Genomic DNA, 20,349 nt, shown 5'->3' on the forward strand with positions numbered 1-20,349 from the left:
ACCCTATCCTACTACATATTTATATATAAATATATTTATATCAATATTTATATATAAATATATTTATATCAATATTTATATATACGATATAAATATATAATAACTTATTATATATATGCACTTTAAATAAATAGAATAGTTTTTAAAATAAATATTTAAAAAGTATATAACATATGGAAAAATAAAATCTTCGTCGTACCATCTTAAAAATTTTCCATCGAACCAAGAATCATTGCCTGTAATGTCCCACATTGGTTAAAGTGTCCCACATTGGTTAAAGTGTCCCACATTGGTTAAAGTGTCCCACATTGGTTAAAGAGGATAACAAATCCACGTTTATAAGGGTGTGGAAATCCTCCCCTAACAGACGCATCCACCTTTGTAAGGGTGTGGAAACCCTCGCTACCAGTGGATCTGGTTACACTACCTGATCCCTACATCTGGTTACACTACCTGATCCCTACAAAAATTAATAAACACGAGACCAATATGGAAAAGACTTCTCTATCCCTGATTACATGTAAATAATGCAGCACATCCTTATAGGTGATTTATGCTAATTTTTGCTTAATTAAAAGCGTGAGAATGGGAAAATGAAGTTAGGATCTTCCATTTATAGAAGACGACGAAATTAGGTTCCGGAAGTTTCCATTTTCTTTGGCAATAAAAAAAGAAAACGCGAGGAATCTGTCTTCAATTCAAACTCCTTCCAGATCTCATCTTTGATCAACAACGATTTAGCTGTTTAATTTGATCTCACGCCACCGGTAATTCAAATTCATTCCGGAGATTTCTTCTGACCTTAATTCTTTCTTTATTCCGTAGGCTCAAGATCATCATTTTGCTCGAACTTTACTTCACAATCCAAGGAGTTCGAACGATTTCTTGAATTCGACGCAGGAGCAACGTCTTCCCTACGGCTGCGCCTTCAGATAAGTTTAATTTCCATGGCGCCTAGTGGAATGTTCTATGTTTGTTAGTTTAGAATTTCATCGAAGGTCTGGTTTTAAATCTTGAATTGGCTTGGGGAAACTGAATGAATTAGGTTGTTACAAATCTGAATCTGCTTTTAAGTTGGGATTACGTGTTCTTCATATGAGTGAATATGAATTTATTACCATTTTAAGAAAATACTTATCTCTGGAGTAAAATTAGGTTATATTGTTGTTTGAGCAATAAAATTAAGAAAGCTTTGTTGTAGATTCAATCCTTACTCAAAATAGCACCTACAGGTCACAAGTTTGAATGCTTCACAATGTCTGAAGGTATGTGACACACTATTCACGCACTTTAGATCTGTTTGACAACTCGTTCTTTACAACAGTTGTTGAAAGATGACAACCTTGGAATATCAAACATCCCGAACAGAAATGTCAAAATTGAAAGAGTGAGCGCAGGAAAACTTGGAGGGAAAGATATAATGAAAATCACACTTTTTATAAGTTTATTGTCATCTGAAGTATTACACTCTGCTGTACACACGGTTGTTCTTCCTCGGGAAATGCAAATAAAAGGAAAACTAAATTGCAGACCACCTAACTGCTCTCCTGAAAAAAATTGAATGAAAAAATAAAACTGAAAACTAAACATATGCTCAAAAAGGTGGGGAAAATTGCAAGCTCACAACATAGGTTTAACATTAAAATGAATACCAAATGCTTAGTAAAGAAATAAATAAGGTAAAGATGTTTGCAAGGACGCAAGCAAAAACCAGAACTTGAATTTGTCCATCAATCATGAACACAAGTCTCTGGGCAACAGAAGCAGCTAAAAATGCACTGAAGCTGGCCCTTCCACTCCTTACCAGTTGAGTCCAGCCAGTTCAGAAGGCTTCTTACATCTAACAACAAATAGATTTGAAAACCAAGCCTCTTCCACTGGTAACATAGAACTGCAGGAAACTGAGTGAAATGATCAGAGGAAACCATACAGGAGTTAGAATAGTTGAAGGGCCATTTTATGCTTATTCTGTTTCCATTTTGGCAACTTATAAAATGCATCCTTGGTCATTCCAAACTTTGCCCTGAACTCTTCTGATGAGAGGTAAGTCTGCAGAGTTGCAAATTTAAGCATCTTAGAAAATATCATATTAAGAATCTATAGACTCAAGTTGAAGCATTACTTTTTTAATATTACCTCTCGTCTTGTCACATCAATGTCTGAAATGGGGTCGGTAGATGTAGTTTTTAGACGGTCATATGGATATATTGCGAGGCCTTCATCATCTTCAGCCTCACCTTCTTTCACATCTTCCTGTATGGTGAGAGTTTCAATTCCGACCGTCTTTGAGTTTTGCTTCTCCTTATCATTAACCTCACCATTATTATTAGTCTCCGGCTTAGGTTTGGGAGGCTCTGGAGGAGTCAGTTCACCCAATACAAGGTAATTATGTCAGGTATGAAGCCATGAAATAGCTGCCATGGATTTATAAATTGAAGGCTACCTTTTATTGAATGTGGTATAATAGCTTCTCGAGCAGGTGGTGGCTGTTCAAAGCTAGCACCAAGAGCTGCTATGGTAGATTTTGCGGCAGCTAATTTTGCTGAATCTGGGCTCACTGATTTCGGGTAGATCTTTCTAACTGGGGGTGGAGTAGAAAGGTTCCTTGTATTGGGGTTCTCAAAAGTAGCAGCCAAGGCATTGAAAGCAGGAGACCTCCCCCTTACACGGACCCTTTCAGGACTAAAAGACATGCTCCTAGAGCGTTGTGATTTGTCTGGGACTGCAGACCTCCCACCATATGATACCGGTGTTCTTCGCTTTGGTTTCTGAGTAATAGTGAAGTCACTTATTAATGGGGGCATCAATAAAGACCAGGAAACTAGGAAAAGAATGTGAAGAGAAGAAGAGGGTGGTTGATGATAATGTGAAGAAATAAAAGGAACATAATGCAGATTAAGAAAATCAATGGACTGTGTTTGTGGGTGGGGGTTAAGAATTGAAACTATATAAAGAAGCCTTACATCTCGAGCAGGAGTGCCTCCGCTTTTGACTATTGTAAGTTTTCTTTGGAACGAGTTTCCGTGCATCTGTTTAAGATCGAAAATCTTAATTGCTTGCAGATAATTTATAGGCATACATACTAGAATAAATGTCGAATGCTTACCAAAGATTTTGCAGAGTCCCATTTAAAGAAGCGAGTAAAGAAAGGGGGTTCACTACCTTCCGCGATAATGTACACCGGAGCTTCAGAAGATAGATTTTCCAGAAGAAAATCATGTTTTAGAAATTTCTGTTGCAATAAGAAAGAAAATTACCAATAATGAGAATATCATAGTTTGTCAAAAAGACAATGATGAATGAACAACCTGGAAAACTTTTAGTATCAGACTCCCAAGATATGAAAATAACATAGAACCGATGACATTGATATATCAGGAACTTAGATATAACATTGGTGGGGAAAAGAAAGGGGCAGACTGAATGTCAAAAAATTTCTTCCCAGTTGAATAGCCAGATGATATAACGGAACATTGGCGAAAAGTAACACGTGAAGTTGGCTAGGAAATACGTTATTCGTACCTCACCAATAGTTAAAGCATGCAATCTACTCTTGGAGTCGACTTGTTGGCCGATCCATACATATATCTCTGAGTGATTATCCAGAATGTGTATGTCTTCGGTCATCAAATCATCTTGATCAAAGTTATATACCTCCACCACCTGCGAAACTTCACATTAACTAACCTTCTCGGGAAAGACGGTCATTTACAGTAGCTTCTTAATGTTTTTGTTTCTTTTGTTTCTACTCTTTTTTTGTTCTTTTTGGGGAAACTAAGCTTGTATTGAGAAGAAATGAAAGAACATGATAGTATAAATTATAGGAAATTTATGGATCAGAACGAGAAAAGAATGTACCTTCAAATTTCCTGCAAGTTCATCATGGCCATCACAAGTTCACAGGAAAAGGGGTCATATTTAGAAGTATAGCGGAATGGAAGAGTACAGGACAAAGCATAAATTTTTCACTAGCAGGAAGAATTATACTAACCTCCAGAGAAGGTACAAGAAAATAGGTGTGGATCACTTTCAGCCTCTCGACTGACTTTTTGGCTAGGATATTCAGATTTGCCTCCCAGCAAATTCCAAAATTGTTCAGATTCTGTACCTTCTTTTTGTGATCTAGATTGTACATTGGGCTGCTGGCAATTGAAACACAAGTGAGAAATCAACAAAAAGAAATGTAACGAGATAACAAAATGGCCTATCTTGTTAAACAAAACTCAAACTCAGATAAGCTTTGGCAAAGTGAAAGGCGTATGGTTATTTCATACAGAACACATTTGTCAAGAAGCTCTGTTTAGAAATCAAACTCTTGTGTCCAAGCTGAGAGAACTTCACAACCTTTATCAAATCCAGCAATCGCTCGACAAGTTCTTGATTATCTGAGTTTGTGAGGCTTCCAGACCATGTAAAGACAGAGGAGCTGCTATTCAATATGTAGCAGTAGGAGGAATTTAAAGACGATGCAACCTGCCGAGGGAGAAAAAAGATGGGGAAAGGTAAGAATATATACATAAAGATTTAAATACATCATAATCTATCAATTTAACCTTTCAAGTTTATTAGTGATCAAAATGATGTCAATGTAGTCTTTGAGCTAAGCTAGTTATGCTATGTTTAGTATTGACTTATTATGATATCAATTTCAGGAGCTCTTGTGAAATTTTCTCTCTAATTGATACCAATAGTTCACACGTACCTTTTCTCATATGGAGGAGAGTGATAAGACTGTAGAAAAGATTAAATAAACTTTAATCTTTCTACTATACCTTTTGCAATCATGTTAACTAAAGACATCTTTGTCATATGTGTGCATGATTAAAGAACTAACGAAATGCTATAGTACAAGTACCGGGTCTACTTGTATTGCTTGCATATTTTCGGGTCCAGAGCCCTGGACTCTAAATAATGCAATCCCATCCTCTTGGTAAGTTTCATCTTGAATTTCCTTCTCCGCAACATAATTCTTGTATCCCTTACTTAGGCCTCCCTGAAGTATGTATTTCATCACATTATCTTTAAGGAAATCAAAATTCATGTATGGAATAAGAAGAAAAAAATATTCTCCCACAACTTTCTTTAACTGCAGATTATATCTAACAAACCTTGAAGACAACAAAGCTCTGGAAAATTGAATAAAATTGAATCGGTTCATTCCCTTCGTAAAGGCGAGCCTATAATACAATGAAATGAATCAGAAACAAGAAGATACCAAAGAAATGAATGTACATCAATTGGAAATCACAACCCCAAGTGATGAACCTACCTGGACTGGGAGAAACTTTAATGACTCAACCATCTTGTTTACCAGTGATAATGCTGTAGCTCTTTCTTCCTGGAGGAGATGAGCAAAAACGAATCCCAACAATAATAAGGCCTCGGATTAGAATGTATTCATGTAGTACAAAGAGTATGAGGGGGGAAACATTAGATACACAAAGAAACTAAAACTCTTATTCCCATCAGAGTGTCCATTATGTGAAGAAGTCCTACTTTTGAGCCTCCTATTCTAATTTCAATACTATTAGCCAAAATTTCTCTCATAAAGAGAGAGCATACAAGGACAACTGAAATCTAAGATGCAAGATCTGTTAATGAGTAATAGATCATGTTCGAAGTCCTATAATCAAACTAGCAAATGTTAAACCATGTCCCAAATTCTTGGTCAAGGTAAACTATAAACCTAACAGAAAGAAGCATAAAGGAATATTTAAATTGATGTTATGGATTTATCCCAACACAACAAATTACAGTTGAAGCTTTCCTTCCTAATTCATAGTTTCCAAAAAATATTTTAACATATCAATAATTTACGACTTTAACTTCTCCCATAACCATCAACCATCATGTTAAAGTGAGGTATTGAATGCGTAAATGAACGATAAGTAACTTTAAATTTTGGTGTGATTTTTTTTTCTCCAAGTTGAGGGCATCTAGAAGCTTTTTGAGCATTTATTACCTCAACGCTTTGCTTCCCAAACCACGTTCCTATAAGATATTCATCTTTATCGTCTCCAGGATACGAGTATTGAAAGATATAGCAATCCCCACTGTAAAATTTTGACTGATCAGAGGTAGGAATGAGAATCTTTTCATTGCCACTGACTCGCCAAACCTGTGTCAGGGAGGAACAGGAATCGTTAACGACAAAGAAGAGCAGTCGTTGAGAACCATGTCTTGTTCTATATAGAAGAGCAAACAATGAGGATTCATTAAAAAAGAAGTTCCAGAAAACCTAAGATATAATTGACTAGTCCTGGGTAGACTAGCAATTTCCAGTCAATATAGTTGACAGACTCATTTCATAAAACAATTGCAAGAGCTTCAGAAGCCACACCTGCAAATTCCCAGTGCAATCAATGTATGGTTGAGGTTCTTCTTTTATAGGATCAGCTTTTAGAAGACCCTTAACATTAACCCCTTGACGCTTCAGAAGAGCTAAAAGAAACACCAAAAATCAACACACAAGGAATGAAGTCAGTGTAGCAATATAGATAAAATTGTAACAATGGAAAAATATCTTTAAATTTTTTACTTCCTAACCTGCGACCTTTCCTCTACCATCCTCTGACACAACTACATTAGTAACTTGAGGCCACGAATCAAATTTAGATCGGAATGTTGCTGTCTCGAAACCTTCAATCACACTAGTTATTTGTGATCTTGGTCTTTCAGGTCCATGCACCAGTTTCTGTTCACTTAACGACACAAATTAATAAGAAATTCTATGATGTCATGTTACCCAAGTAAAATGGATTTGCAGGTATAGGGTGAGCTGACCTCGGCAGCTCCAGTCGCCTTCTTTCGGTCATCGAGTGAGGTATTTCTTCCCATCCATGCAAATACTTCAAATCCAGAATCTAGAATATAGCATTTTTGTGTGTCTAGCAGGTCCCTTGTCAAAGAATCAGCACCAAGTGGTTCCAGCTCCCCCTTCTCAATTCTTTAAAAGCAGACATATTGCTTCAGAACTACATAATAACGGTTACCAATTTACCATCTCACATGAAAGTCCAATGTATTTAGTTTTAGGATTTGTTAATGTCAGGTTATTACTCTATTAGCTCAATAATCTTCTATTCAAAACCCTTGAAACCTTTTAAAGGGAGGGGAGAAATATATGTGCGTGCGTGTTTATAAAGACGTTCAATTACATAATATCTCGTTTTTTTACGTTGCAGGGTCGTCTCCTTATCTGGCTGAAGCAAACATTCTCATAAATATCACATGAGAAGAACCCGAAAAGGAGATAATATATTACCGAAAAAGCTTAGTTGGATGAGAATCAACATGCTTATCCTCATCACTAGTTGTTTTCCTTGGAAGTGGAGCAAAGCCACCAAAAAAGCTCCAAAATTCTCCAGTTTCAGGATCGGCCATCAACTTTCCATCCTCTACAAAAAGGTAACTCACAAACTGATATTCCTCAACGTTCATCTTTCACTTCTAACTCACAGATCAATCGTAACTTACCAATGGCAGCCATCTCACATTTTCCATTGTGATATGTATCCTTAACATATTGAACAACTTCCAATGCTTTTGCTCTCTCTTGAATAGACGAGTTCGAACCGTTGAATTGGAAAATTTTGGACTTGGTATCGAGAATAAAAATGTCATCGTGGTTGAGTGAAGATCGACTGAAAGGAACCTATCATCACAATTCCAGAAAACTCAGCAAGCATTCATAAAAAGCTAGAGATATCAGTGATACCCAACCAAAAACAAGAACTTGCCTCCTTGACATGGACGACACGTTTTCCTTTACACACAAACAACCGAGTCTTATGTTCCTCAGCCTCAGCATGTTTGAACCCGGATGCAAATCCACCTTCCTGAGGTATAATACATGGTTTGAAACAGGACAGGAACTTCTCTGTTTCGTGACCTTGAACCTCACGGTATTGTACAGCACGTCCACCTAGTGCTGCGTCTAGTTCAATTGTCTTGATGGCAGCAGTACCAGCTTCATCCTGTGTATAAATAAGTCTCTGAATCAAAACTCCGTGGAAAAAATTGATGTTGAAGAGTACTTCAATGGTATTACTTGTTTGCCAGAGGTATTTTACCTGAGTGGTATCTCTACCAAGCCAGTAATGAATATCATGTCGCAAGGTGCCACTTTTTAGGGAGGTTGTCTGCACAAAAAAGGTTTTAAGACATGAAGACAGTCATTCAGGGCATAGTCTTCATGCCAAAGAAGAACACTACAAACACAATGACTGAAATCTTTTCCTTTTTTTTTTTTTTTAGTTTGATTGATGATATGTTTCTAGAACACATGAACTTTGAGTTTGTGTAGCCAACAATTTGTTTGTAAGAGATATAGTTTAATACTTATAGAACTGACAAATTGAACGCTTTGGACACAAAGCCCCATACATCTCGGTATCTAACCCTATGCCACACAAATCCAACCTATCAACTAAAAACTCTCTAAAATCAATTTGAGCATAGCTTAATTGATTAAGACATGCGCGAGCTCGACTAAAAAGTAAGAGGTTTGAATCTTCCCACCCCATTTGTTGAACTCAATGAAAAGATAAACCCTAAAGCATCTAACTAAACCATATAATAAATAACCCACTCCAACTAAACCATATAATAAATAACCCACTCCAAAGTTTGTATTAAATGTTGAATTTCATTTTGGTTTCATAGTCATTACTTTTCAACTCCTCTAATAAATGGTTTATAAATTACAACGAGACACTTTATACGTGCAACAATTCAAGTCCACCGCTAGTAGATATTGTCCGCTTTGACTTGTTACGTAAACGCGTCTACTAGGGAGAGATTTTCATATCCTTAAGGGATGATTTGTTCCCCTCTCCAACAAATGTAGGATCTCACAATCCACCCCTTTGGGGGCCAGCTTGGCACAGTGTCTGGCTCTGAAACCATTTGTAACAGAAGTCCACCACTATTGTTCACTTTAACAGAAGTCTACACCCATATAAGGAATATTTCATTCCCCTCTCCAACCGACGTAGGATCTCCCCATTTCATGCACAACCCATGAACCCAAAATTCATCTATCGTTTCATGTCTAATCATTCTAAACCAAAAGATAGCCACTTTCCACAAGTTGAGCATATAACCTTATCTGTGTCACAAATAATTCCAATACTTAGATACATATAGTGCTTCTTAAGGGAGAAAATATGCATATATGTATGTATATGTTGCAATTTAGGGAATTAAAATGAATCCTTTACCTTGAGAATGATATAGGAGTCACCAGTAAAGAACTTTCCATAAGAAGCCTTTGGAACAGGAACAGGATTAAAATTTTCAATCCGCCATATTTCAAGCCCACTTTTAAGTGTCAAGGAACAAAATATGAACTCATTAGTTTCATGGGAATAAGGTTGATCGGATGTTTTGTACACAAAATGGATATCAAACCAGAAAATTTCAAAATCTTATGCATAAAGGATACGCCTTTTGACCTGCCCCTTGGAAGGCTGGGTCCAAATCTCTCATGGAGACAGCCATATTGTTCTTGCACCTCTAGTTCTATATTGTTTACCACTCCTCTGTAGAAATACAGCACTTCCAACCTGAAGAACAAAACAAGTAACTACGAAATGAAGAAGATTGATCTCGAGACTGGAATGATGTTCTAGTGTCTAAGAAAGCGTTTTTAGGCACTTAGAAAGTCATTTCGAACAGACCCTTTACGCAGAAAATAAGAACAAATCAACATACAACGTAGATTCGTTTATTTGCATCAAGCTTTTGAGGGGCTCATTCAAGACTTACTCGAACTATTACTCAACAGAAAATAAGAGCTTTGGCTTCAGGTTATCGGGATAGAGGTAGGTAAAAAGGAAATTTTCGACAATTCTGGATCACTCGAATAAATGCAGTAACTCGCTATAATAAGGTAGACTACAGTTATAGTAGATTCATACACAATCTGTACAAGTGGCAAGTCACTTCTTAATCGTAAAATACTTGCCCAAATCGCTATACTAAATAGCAATTGTCTTTATATGATTCACTAGTAAGCTTTACCGAGTTCAAGAAATCCAGGACAAAAGATTCGAATGTATTACATATCTTGACTTTAGCTTGAAAACAAATAAACGGGTAGAGAAGCTCACCTCGCGAATAGTCCTACGGACACAGCGTTGCAGTAGGAGGGTTTTCGTTACTAGAACGGGTGGCAAAATCAGCTACAGGAGAACTGTACGTAAAATCAAAGACAAGCGCAACACTCGAGTTATGGGAAGAATCATCTATAAGTCCACTTGGTGAATTAGAACATCAAACAAACAGAAGAACAATCCTATAAATGTATGTATATCAGTAAACAGCTTAAACCCTCCCTTGATAGAGAAATTATGAACTAACTACAACAATACAAACTTCTACGAATGAATCGAATCAAATCTAGTTTTTCAACAAAACTCGGCTAAACCAGGAGGCCATAGAACATGTTCATAATCACCAATCCCAGAAGACCCATTACTCGATTATATCAAAAACGATTCAAACCAAAACAAAGAACAGAAATCAGCAGCTTCACAAATTTCCAATAACAACGCCTCAAACAAGAATCCCTAATAAAAACGAAGAACAACCCTGTTTCAGAAACTAGCTAAGCAAGCGGAATTCAAAACCAAACAAAGAAAAAGGATTAAACGGCAGAAAGTTGCGAGTACCCAAGGCCGATGAAGACAATCAGGTATTGAAAATTGAAGCGGAGAAGCACCCAGATCCACCAAGGATCAGAATCATACAAACAATAGTGTTTTCCAATTCCACAGCGCACAAGAGAGAGAGAGAGTAAAGTGTTAGAGGTGAAGAAGAGAGAAAAGGGAGTAGAAATGTAGAGAGAGAGAAACCCAAAGAAGTATTTGTATTTTGTAGTGAGAGAGAGAAGAGAATGATGAAGGGCAAGGCGTGCTAATCACTAACCCCAACACAAGAACGAACCCACGCAAGCACAAATGAACTGGAATCTTAATAATCAATCAATTAAATTGAATTTCTTCTTCTTTTGTTTTTGGGGTTTCAGTATGTGACAGATAGATTGATTCTTCAAAGAAATTTAATCCAAAAACATTCTTCAAATCAATCATTCAGAAACTTTCGGCCAACAACAACTTGTTTCCATTGTTTTTGGATCAATTTTAGACAACCTTTTTGTGTAATTCAATTTAAAGTCCAAAGTCGCTTTCTTTTTTGGTTCAATTTGGTAATCGAAGTTCGACTCCTTTTTCTTTTGGAGTCGATTTGGTTCATTTTTTACTATGTCTTTGAGGCTCACAATACTTTGTTCCAGATTTGAGTATAAGCTTTTGTAGCTTTGCTTTGGGATTCCACAAAAGGCGTCACAAAGATAGTATTCTTTTATTATAAACTCATGATCATTCTCTCGACGTACGACTTTCACCCACCTGGCACAAATAAGAAAGAACTTGATTGTTGAAATTTGATACTTCGACTCCCATTTGTGCCATTGTTCAATTCAAAAAAATAAATAATTAAACATGCCATTAATATTAAGCCAATTATAATTTTTAATATTAATATGAACCTATAATTATAAAATTATAGATTGATTTAAGAAAAAAGTCTAATTCTTTTAAATAAGCTAATTTGAGACGTTATTATCTTGTTTATATATTCAATAATTTAAGTAATAAACGAAATGAACCTACTAAATGTGCTCGTATAAGTACAATATAGACCTGACTAAGGGCTAGCGTACATTAACACTACCAAAAACTAATAGAAAAAAAAAAAGGAGTATAATATCGTGATGTACATGTCCTTGTGTAGCATATTAGGTAAGTATTTCATGTTTGTGACATACAACATACACGATATCTTGTATTTAAAATCATGGTACAATGTAATGATGTTCATAATACTTCCAGACATTTCATGATACGAATTCCCAACGAGACATGCTTACATGTTCATAATCTTTCATACATGCTTGTAATGTATGATGTATCATGGTATTTCATAAGGCATAAACGTAACCATAGCAATATAGTTGTGATGTCCCACATTGATTAGGGGAGAACAAACCACAAGGGTGTAGAAACCTTCCCTTAGCGCGTTTTAAAGCCTTAAGGGGAAGTCAGAAAGGGAAACCCCAAAGAGGACAATATCTGCTAGCGGTAGGCGTAGGTTGTTACAAAAGCAAACAACATGCGTCGCATAAATTCACTAAATGATATTCATACTTCTTTCGGTTCATCCAATCTAGCTCATAGGCGTTCCAACAGTAAGTTCACTTACAGTGTTGGCTTCAGCCAATGTTACTAACTTTCCTTAGTCGATAGTAATCTTGTTCGGTTTTATTCCACCTATAACGTTCCACAATATCGATCGTTGAATATATTGAATAAATTAATTTAACATAATTTTTTAAAATTGATCCAAAATAACTCAAAAAATATAAAATTGGGCTAAAGTGCCATGATTAATGGCCTACTGTGAGAGTAATTAAAACATATTTATAATAATTATTTGTAGTTGACTTATATTTTATCCATTATTATTTACATTCATAATTAAAACCCAAAATCTCAATTTTAGACCTTTTATTTTATTTTCTCACTATTAAAATATAATTCTCCTTTAATAATTAAAATTAAAAAATATTTAAATAATCATTAGATACGTTGAATTTGAACCATATTTATTTTCTATCTCTAAATTAAAAAATTATTACATCGTGACAAAAAAAATTAAAATTCTATAAAAAAAAATTAAAATTTAATATTACAATATAATTTTCAACAGTTATATATATAAAGTGAGATCGTGTGAAATGGGCAGTAATGGAGACAAAGACAGAGAATATAATCTCTATCTCAAATCTGTGTGAATCTCAGCATGTTAAATAAACATATTTATTACGTGTGTCGTAATATTAAAATAAAAAAAAATTAATGACCAAAATATATATTAAAAGAAAAATTATAAATTATAAAGGTCAAATTAACAATATGTTTAAAAAAATTTATCTAATAAATAACAAAAAGTAATTTAAAATTTGAAAATTTTAGATACGAGATTTCAACATTTTGTTTTTTTTAATTATGCTAAAAAAAATAATAAAAGTTTTATTTCCCAAAAGGGTTTAAGAGTTCAATCAAATCAATGATGAAATTGTGAGGGTAAATCCGTCATTTGACGAAGCCAAACCCTCGTTTTCCTCTCTCGCTAGGGTTTCGTCTCTCGACATAAAAACCAAACACAATCCACTGAAGAGCCGTCCACTCCAACGCTCTCGTTTTTATTCTTCGTAATTCGCTTCAAGCAGAATCCCAGTTCGAAGATCAAACAATGGGAGTTTTCACCTTCATCTGTCGGAGCTCCGGTGGCAAGTGGACTGCCAATCAGTATTCGGGTGACCTTGAAGGCTCTGCCGATTCCACCTACGATCTCCAGAGGACGCTCGTTCAGAATGTTCTCTCCGTCGATTGCTCCGGTGGTGTTCAGTCCTCTTTCTCTTATGTCACTCCCACCTCCGCCGTTTTCCAGGTATTCATTGTTCTCTCCTCTATTCCAGTTTGTCTTGTGGATTCTTCGAATACTTCTGATTTTATTACTCATTGTTCTCGATCTAATGTTCAAAAAATGCTCCCCTTCTAAATGTAATCAATGTTTATTTGATTGTTTAATCTGGTTACTAATGTTTTTGTCAATATGAATAGTTATCTTTTACCTTTCCTGTGCGATGAGGGTCGATCCTTTTTTTGGTCTATTTGATCTATAGGTTGGCGTTTAACAATTGCGATTATGTGTTTATGGGTACATGATCGATTAAGCAACTATTAATTGAGGGAATTTTCCAAATATATGGTTTTATAATGAACTAAAGCAATGTTGGTTATTATATTTTTAGTATGTTCATTGGTGAGTTCCTTGATTAGTATAACTTATCTGCATTCTCTCATTGAATTTTACATTTTCTGGATAAACATGGATTTATAAAAATATATATTTGTGTAATTCCTTGTTAGAGGTTGTCTGAATTTGCAGAGGTATTTGGAAGAAGTTGGTTTGAGAGTATTTATGATTTATGATATCTCTTCAATATCTCAAGTAGCTTCCTCCCTGCTTGCCTGTTGTTACTCGTTGTGCATGCCTTGTTTAAACATTAGCATTTCAGGTGATCATTGGCGGCAGTAGTGGTGGCGGTTTCATTGGCGGTGGAGGAGCTGCAGCCGCCCCTGCTGGAGGAGATGCACCAGCTGCTGCAGAAGCCCCAGCTGAGAAGAAGGAAGAGGTGAAGGAGGAGAGTGATGACGACGACCTTGGCTTTTCACTTTTTGATTAATTGGTATAATTACTCGTTATTGTTTATCAAACTCAGAATCTTTAGCATTCAACTTTTATATTCAGCAAATTATGGCTATGCATTTAGTTGAATTTTGCAAGTTCAATTGCTGTTCTTGTTAAGGACGTAAAATTTTGTTACTGACCTTTGTCAAATGGTTGGGGTGTTCTTTTGGGCATTGTTTTTCAAAAGGAATACCAATTTGGTGTGGTTGGTTGTAGCACATCTATTATTTGACTTGAATGGTGCCTTTTCAAGAATAGGTTGAGGTTTTAAAATGGTTTTAGGGTTCAGATTTTATGCTATGATAAGATATATTACCCTTGTTTATAGATTAATATCCAAACTCAAGTAATATTAGGAACTCTCATAAACCATAAGTAAATTACCTACTTTTCTATCATGTCCGTTTAGAATTCTATCGACATAGCGCTTATCGACATAGCTCGTGACTTTGAAAGTAGAGATATGAACAACATACCTCTACTATTGTATGATATTGTTTATTTTGAGTATAAACTCTCTTTGTTTTGCCAAAAAACCTCGTACTTATGGAGATAGTGTCCCTTATATATCAATGATCTTCTTAATTAGTTACTGAGAGAGTACTTATGGAGATAGTGTCCCTTATATATCAATGATCTTCTTAATTAGTTACTGGGAGAGTACTTATGGAGATAGTGTCCCTTATATATCAATGATCTTCTTAATTAGTTACTGAGAGATTTCAATCATCGTTAACATCATGAAGACATACCTATTTTTATGGTTTAGCCTTTGGTTCAGTATTAATTAGAGAAGTTACAAATGGAAGTTACAAATGGAAATGCAAGTGAGCTATAATATAAAAGCTTATGAAATAATATTTGTGATCTTCATCACTAAGTCATTATTTAGCGATAGCATTTTTGGATCTTTTGAGTTTGATAGCATTTTTGGACTCGATAGCATTTTTGGATCTTTAGAATTGCATCTTTAGAATCTTTAGAGCTTGAATTTGATAGCATTTTTGGATCTTTAGAGCTTGAGTTTGATAGCATTTTGGAAGGTGATGTGACAATGCTATCAAACACAATTTCCTGATGGTTTAAATAACGGATTTGAAAAATGAGTGACTAACATGTTACAAAATTCAAATTTTGACCAATTTCAACTGTCGAAAGCATAATTTTTTTCACCAAAAAATAGTTGATCACCTTCATTTGAACATATCTATACAACTAACTCGATTTTTATTGATATCAACTTTGACAAAGATCAAACTAACTCGCACCCTAAAAAAAATAAGAGAGGGAGTAGCAAAAATTACATGAAGCTAAGTTAGATTTAAACTATGAAGCCAAATAAAGAATACTAAGCTACAAATAAAGCATTTGTAATTACATTCCAATCCTACTTGATGAGCCTATTGTGCCATTTGGCTGCTGTCTCCTTTTGGCATTTTCTTAAGAAGATCACTATATCCATCCGCAGAACTGATAGCAAATTCAGTCAGTGAGCTCATAGCAAATGACAGCCCAGCACACAGCACCCTTATGGCTACTTCCGCCATTTTTTCTCCACTCATCACCTCTTCAACCTTCCCAAACTCTACCATCTCCATGTTCCCCCCTGATTCTTCGAATCTCTTCGACCCAACTCGAACGCGGTGAGGGTCGTCTCTTTGCTGTTGTTGTGCATGGAGCGACCCCATTCCAGCAGCAAAGAAGTCGAGCCCGTCTAGCACTGCCTTCTCTTGAACGTCATCCAAGAACCTCTTCCATTGGATGCAAAGTCCAAATATTGGAAGTGCAGATGCATTCGATCTACGAGGTGAAAATGGAGGCTTCGTAGTGTCGGAGGAATCCGAATTTACACACCGGAGGAGCCATCCAGTTATTGCGTGCACATAGGATCGCTGAGAAGTGATCCATGACTCGAAACAGCTTCGCCAGTTCCTGAGCTCTATCTCGAGATTGGCTGATGCACGCGCTAACCAAGTTGGCTCAATGACCGGAGCTGAAGAGAGCTTTCTACTGTCTGACTTCGACGGTATACCGGCGAGTAGAAGCTTTGCTTCATCTAAAGCTCGCTTCTGTAATTGATGGCATTTTGCCATTACTTTCCACATCCTTGCTAACCTGTGTAATCATAAGAAGTATGGTCGTTGATTATCTCAATATAACTATAGAGATGTCCAACAATGGAGACTTACCCTTGAACCAATTCTAGAAGTTGAGGCTGCAACTCTTCATCTCTTAAAGTTTCGATTCTTTTCGCCACAGCTTCAACTGAGTGAATCGAAACCTTTATCTGAGTATGGAGACCTCTCATGGCAGATCTTGTTTTTTCCACTGAAGATGGATCGTCGCCTTTTACATCTTGGTTCCTGAGTTGATTACATTTCTTCTCGTACGCGATTCGAATCTTTTCTCCAGACTGTTTAATAAGAAGGAAACTATAAAGATCAACTCGTGTCGAAGCCAAACAATCGTCAGCGTATCATGATGGAAGAACAGAAACATCCACGGGATTCAATGAAAGTAGAAATTAGAAGTCAGGAGAGGATTTGAGCTACACACCCTCACTTCCTGGTAGAGCTTTTTCTCCCAAGCATATAATCGATCCAATGTCGATTGATGACTGTGTGAAAATGAGCTGGATTCTTCCGATACGTTGCCATTGCTCTCGTAAGCACTTTCGTCCTTAGTTGCTGAAGAGCTGATTAGAAATCTCGATGAGGAAGAACGAGATGAAGTCGAGCGGAATAGAGCTACTGGGTTCAACATTTTCATTGCTGCAAGGAGAAATAAGACTTCATGAATTGGATTATGGTCAAATGACTTGAGGGAATTAGATTGAAGTGTTTATGTATCCAACCTGAAGGTTCATTTGAAGTGGCCATATATGGAGCTTTTCTAGCCTCTAAAAGTGCTGAGACCTCATTTGCTGAATTGCAAACTGCTATAAACTGAGCTTCCAGTTCTTTGATTACCTCTGCCATGCTCGTCGGTTTTCGGTTCACATAAACAGTAAAACCCGGTGTTTCTTCCTTGGATTCGGGATCGGCTACCCCCGATTCTTGGCTTGTACTTGCAATAGGTCCAGCATTCTGGAGCCTTGATACATCAATCTTCCCTTCCGGTTCAAGATCCATCTCACTTCCATTGTTTGTTTCCTCCTCGTCCTCATCCTCGTCCTCATCGTCATCCTCGTCTTCTTCGTCCTCATCCACGTCCTCAACAACAACTTCCTCTCTACAACAACTTTGGCTCCCTCGTGTTCTTTCTTCAGTGACGTTTACTCTATTGCTATTGTCTTCCTGCTCGGTTTCATCTTCTTCCAGTTCAGGAATCCCTTCTTCTTCTCTAACTTGTCTTAGCCCTCGTATCTCATCGTCGATTGCCATATGATTGAGACCAATGTTCGAGGGGTAGCCATAGTTATCCAAAGACGAAAACGGGTTCCAGAAAAAGTCCCATTGCGAATGTTCGGGTGATGGGGGAGGGATATTTGGTCTGTTGTTAGGAGAATAAGAGAAGAATGAGGAATTCATTGGTGAGGATTGCATTGGGAAGAAGCCATCAAATCCATACTGATTCATTGGTGAATAAGATTGAACTCTCACAGTTTCAGGTGATTGAGGTCTCTCTTCTACAGAAACTGCCCCATTCCCTCCTGATCTAAGGTAATTTACTCTCACCACTCTATTCGGTTTAGATTCGATAGGAAGCGTCGAGAACGAATTCGGCGTTATGGATATAAAACCAGGACTTGTTTTCTTTACAGATGTGTAAGGAGGTGTAATGAATGAATCTAACAACTGCTCACGAGGCTCGTATCCATCGACATACTCACGAAGAGCGGCAGATACTCGTTTCAATGACTGAATGTAGGCTAGATGTCCACAAGCAAATAATCTCCTCTGCTCAACAGCTTGTTTGATAAAACTCTTCCGATCTTTACAAAGTTTAACTGCCTCTTCATCTTCCAGCTTTGACATGGAACATCCCATATCTCAATTTCTACCCTTTCTTCAAACTTTTCGTACACTACGAATTCGTCAAGCTCGAATCGAAACCAAAATCACAAGGATATTGCTGTGTGTTTCTTGCCAGATTCATAAGGTTTCTCTGGGCTGTTCAGGCAAAAGCAATGCCAAATTCACACACAGAACAAGAACCAGGAAGAACAACAGGGAATCAAGATCCTATTTCAAATCAAAACCAACAGAGATGGAGGATTCTACAACATATTTGAGTATACAGAGAGGAGGGTTTAGAGGATTAATGCTTTTCTTGATTTAGAAGTTAAAGAACACAAAAAAAGAACAAAAGATTCCATTGAAGAGTTGTCAAAGATTTCAGCTGAAACAACAGGAACCTCTAATCCTTAACTTGCCAGTTCGAAATTCAAAAGGAAACTGATGAGATATATTATATTATGAACCAAAAAACAAAAGGATAGCAATATAAAATTACAAAATAATGAAAAGAAAGTCAAAAACAGGCAGAATGAAGAATGATGACTGTCATATTTCGAGCTTAGCAAAACACAAGAAAAGAAGATAAAGGGCTCAAAGTAAAGGACCCATTTGCAGACTTCACATGGAGAAACCGATCAAATATCAAATTACAAATAAACCCCTCTCTGTTTCTCTCTCTCTCTCTCTCTCTCTCTCTACAAAGTGGTCTGAGGCATTCATTGAGAAGGAGAAGAGAGCGAGAGAGTGAACAAAAATTTATAGTTTCACAAGAAATATAGAAACCATGTTGTTCCTATTTCCTCAAGAAAACAATAGCAACCCAGAAGAGGAAATGTAGAGAAAAAGCACATAATCCTTCCAAAATTGTGATCCCCACAGAAAACATAGCAATCCAGAACAGGAAAAAACACTTAATCCCTGAAAATTTACAGTTCAACAACAAATATTTCAGCAATGTTAAAGCAACCTAGAAGGAAATGTTGAGATAAAATCACATGATCCCTGAAAGATTACAGTTCATCAAGCAACACAGAAGAAATATCGTTATCCCCACGGAAAACTATGACAACCCAGAGGAACAAATGATGAGAAAAAGCACAAAATCCCTAAGAATTCATAGTTCAAGAACAAATACTGGAGCAATGTTATGATTTCAACAGAAAACAATAGCAACCCAGAAGAACAAATGATGATAAAAGGCACAAAATCCCTAAGAATTCATAGTTCAACAACAAATACTTCATCGATCTTAATATATTCACAGAAAACAATGGAAACCCAGAAGAAGAATTAGAGAAAAAAAACACAAAATCATTGAAGTACCTGGTGGGATGAATGAATCACGGCCGGCGGGAAGTAACAGAGAATAGTGTAAGAATGCTTGATCACACACTGCCACTGACAGAGACGATCATGAAGGTAAAGAGAGAAATGGGGGTTTTAGAAGAAAATCAACGGTCAAAAAACCCAGAATGGAGAAGAAGAAAATCACGGAAGAACACAAACAAAACGATTCATTCACGTCGAACTAGCTCATTAAACAAAACTCAGGTAGAAGAGAGAAATAAAGGAGAGAATATGAGCCCTCCAATACTACCCTTCTTTCTCCCTTTTATTTCAATAATGCCATTCCCACGTGGCATTAAATTGGTTATTAAATTTTTAAGTCCATTTTAAAATATTTAGACCAAAATATATTATTCTAATAATACTAATTTAATATAATTTCAATCTACATAATTTTTTTTAATAACTTAATACTTCAGTTTATATCAATTTTATAATTTTATTTTCATAATTTTTTTTAGTATTAAATATTATTTTTCGATTTTAAATTGAAATACTTGAATTTATTTTGAAAAAAGAAAATTATGTAGTTGATAGTGCTTTTGAAATTAGATAAATAAAATAATTTTATTTTTACATTAATGGGAATTTTGATTTAAATCTCTTTTATTTCTCCAAAATTTTCCAAATTATTTAATTTTGGAATTATGTTAAAAAAAAAAAAAAAGAATGTCAAAAGCTCAGTCTTTTTCTTATAATTTTTTTTTAATAAAAATATATTATT

General features: G+C 36.1%; 3 protein-coding genes and 1 long non-coding RNA gene across 9 annotated transcripts; 2 read left to right on the plus strand and 2 right to left on the minus strand.

Moving 5' to 3' along the window:
• Positions 1-584: 584 nt before the first annotated feature.
• LOC111785131 (uncharacterized) lies at positions 585-8,384 on the plus strand. Of its 2 annotated transcripts, none has more exons than XR_015422858.1 (5): positions 585-1,265; positions 4,277-4,502; positions 6,767-6,823; positions 7,185-7,407; positions 7,564-8,384. It is a non-coding gene; the product is annotated as an uncharacterized LOC111785131 (long non-coding RNA). The 2 variants fall into 2 exon arrangements; XR_002813623.2 differs by lacking the exon at positions 585-1,265 and adding an exon at positions 2,762-2,997.
• LOC111785129 (villin-4-like) lies at positions 1,419-10,944 on the minus strand. Of its 5 annotated transcripts, none has more exons than XM_023665596.2 (24): positions 10,674-10,944; positions 10,113-10,195; positions 9,446-9,566; positions 9,222-9,321; positions 8,073-8,141; positions 7,740-7,976; positions 7,477-7,654; positions 7,265-7,397; positions 6,784-6,946; positions 6,547-6,694; positions 6,341-6,441; positions 5,963-6,118; positions 5,270-5,338; positions 5,109-5,177; positions 4,856-4,993; positions 4,345-4,473; positions 3,992-4,139; positions 3,859-3,869; positions 3,523-3,663; positions 3,107-3,232; positions 2,964-3,029; positions 2,444-2,768; positions 2,137-2,354; positions 1,419-2,049 (listed from the first exon to the last, which is right to left on the minus strand). In XM_023665596.2, exons 3-24 carry the CDS (start codon positions 9,499-9,501, stop codon positions 1,936-1,938), a joined length of 2,895 nt encoding a protein of 964 aa, XP_023521364.1. In that variant the 5' UTR covers positions 9,502-9,566; positions 10,113-10,195; positions 10,674-10,944; the 3' UTR covers positions 1,419-1,935. The 5 variants fall into 5 exon arrangements, with proteins under 5 accessions (XP_023521364.1, XP_023521363.1, XP_086984306.1 ...); XM_023665595.2 differs by having other exon boundaries at positions 3,992-4,142; positions 10,674-10,943; XM_087128180.1 differs by having other exon boundaries at positions 7,740-8,141.
• Positions 10,945-13,204: 2,260 nt separating this feature from the next.
• On the plus strand, positions 13,205-14,537 carry LOC111805042 (large ribosomal subunit protein P3z-like). Its single transcript, XM_023689906.2, has 2 exons — positions 13,205-13,515; positions 14,147-14,537. The coding sequence occupies exons 1-2, from the start codon at positions 13,318-13,320 to the stop codon at positions 14,312-14,314; spliced, it is 366 nt and encodes a 121-aa protein (XP_023545674.1). The 5' UTR covers positions 13,205-13,317; the 3' UTR covers positions 14,315-14,537.
• A 990-nt stretch (positions 14,538-15,527) lies between these two features.
• Positions 15,528-19,824, minus strand: LOC111785134 (uncharacterized). Its single transcript, XM_023665598.2, has 5 exons — positions 19,602-19,824; positions 17,174-18,431; positions 16,876-17,090; positions 16,509-16,732; positions 15,528-16,434 (listed from the first exon to the last, which is right to left on the minus strand). Exons 2-5 carry the CDS (start codon positions 18,306-18,308, stop codon positions 15,720-15,722), a joined length of 2,289 nt encoding a protein of 762 aa, XP_023521366.2. The 5' UTR covers positions 18,309-18,431; positions 19,602-19,824; the 3' UTR covers positions 15,528-15,719.
• Positions 19,825-20,349: the final 525 nt, after the last annotated feature.

The sequence above is a fragment of the Cucurbita pepo genome, chromosome 11, assembly GCF_057944985.1.
Source record: "Cucurbita pepo subsp. pepo isolate OVF chromosome 11, ASM5794498v1, whole genome shotgun sequence".
Classification (NCBI taxonomy): domain Eukaryota; kingdom Viridiplantae; phylum Streptophyta; class Magnoliopsida; order Cucurbitales; family Cucurbitaceae; genus Cucurbita; species Cucurbita pepo.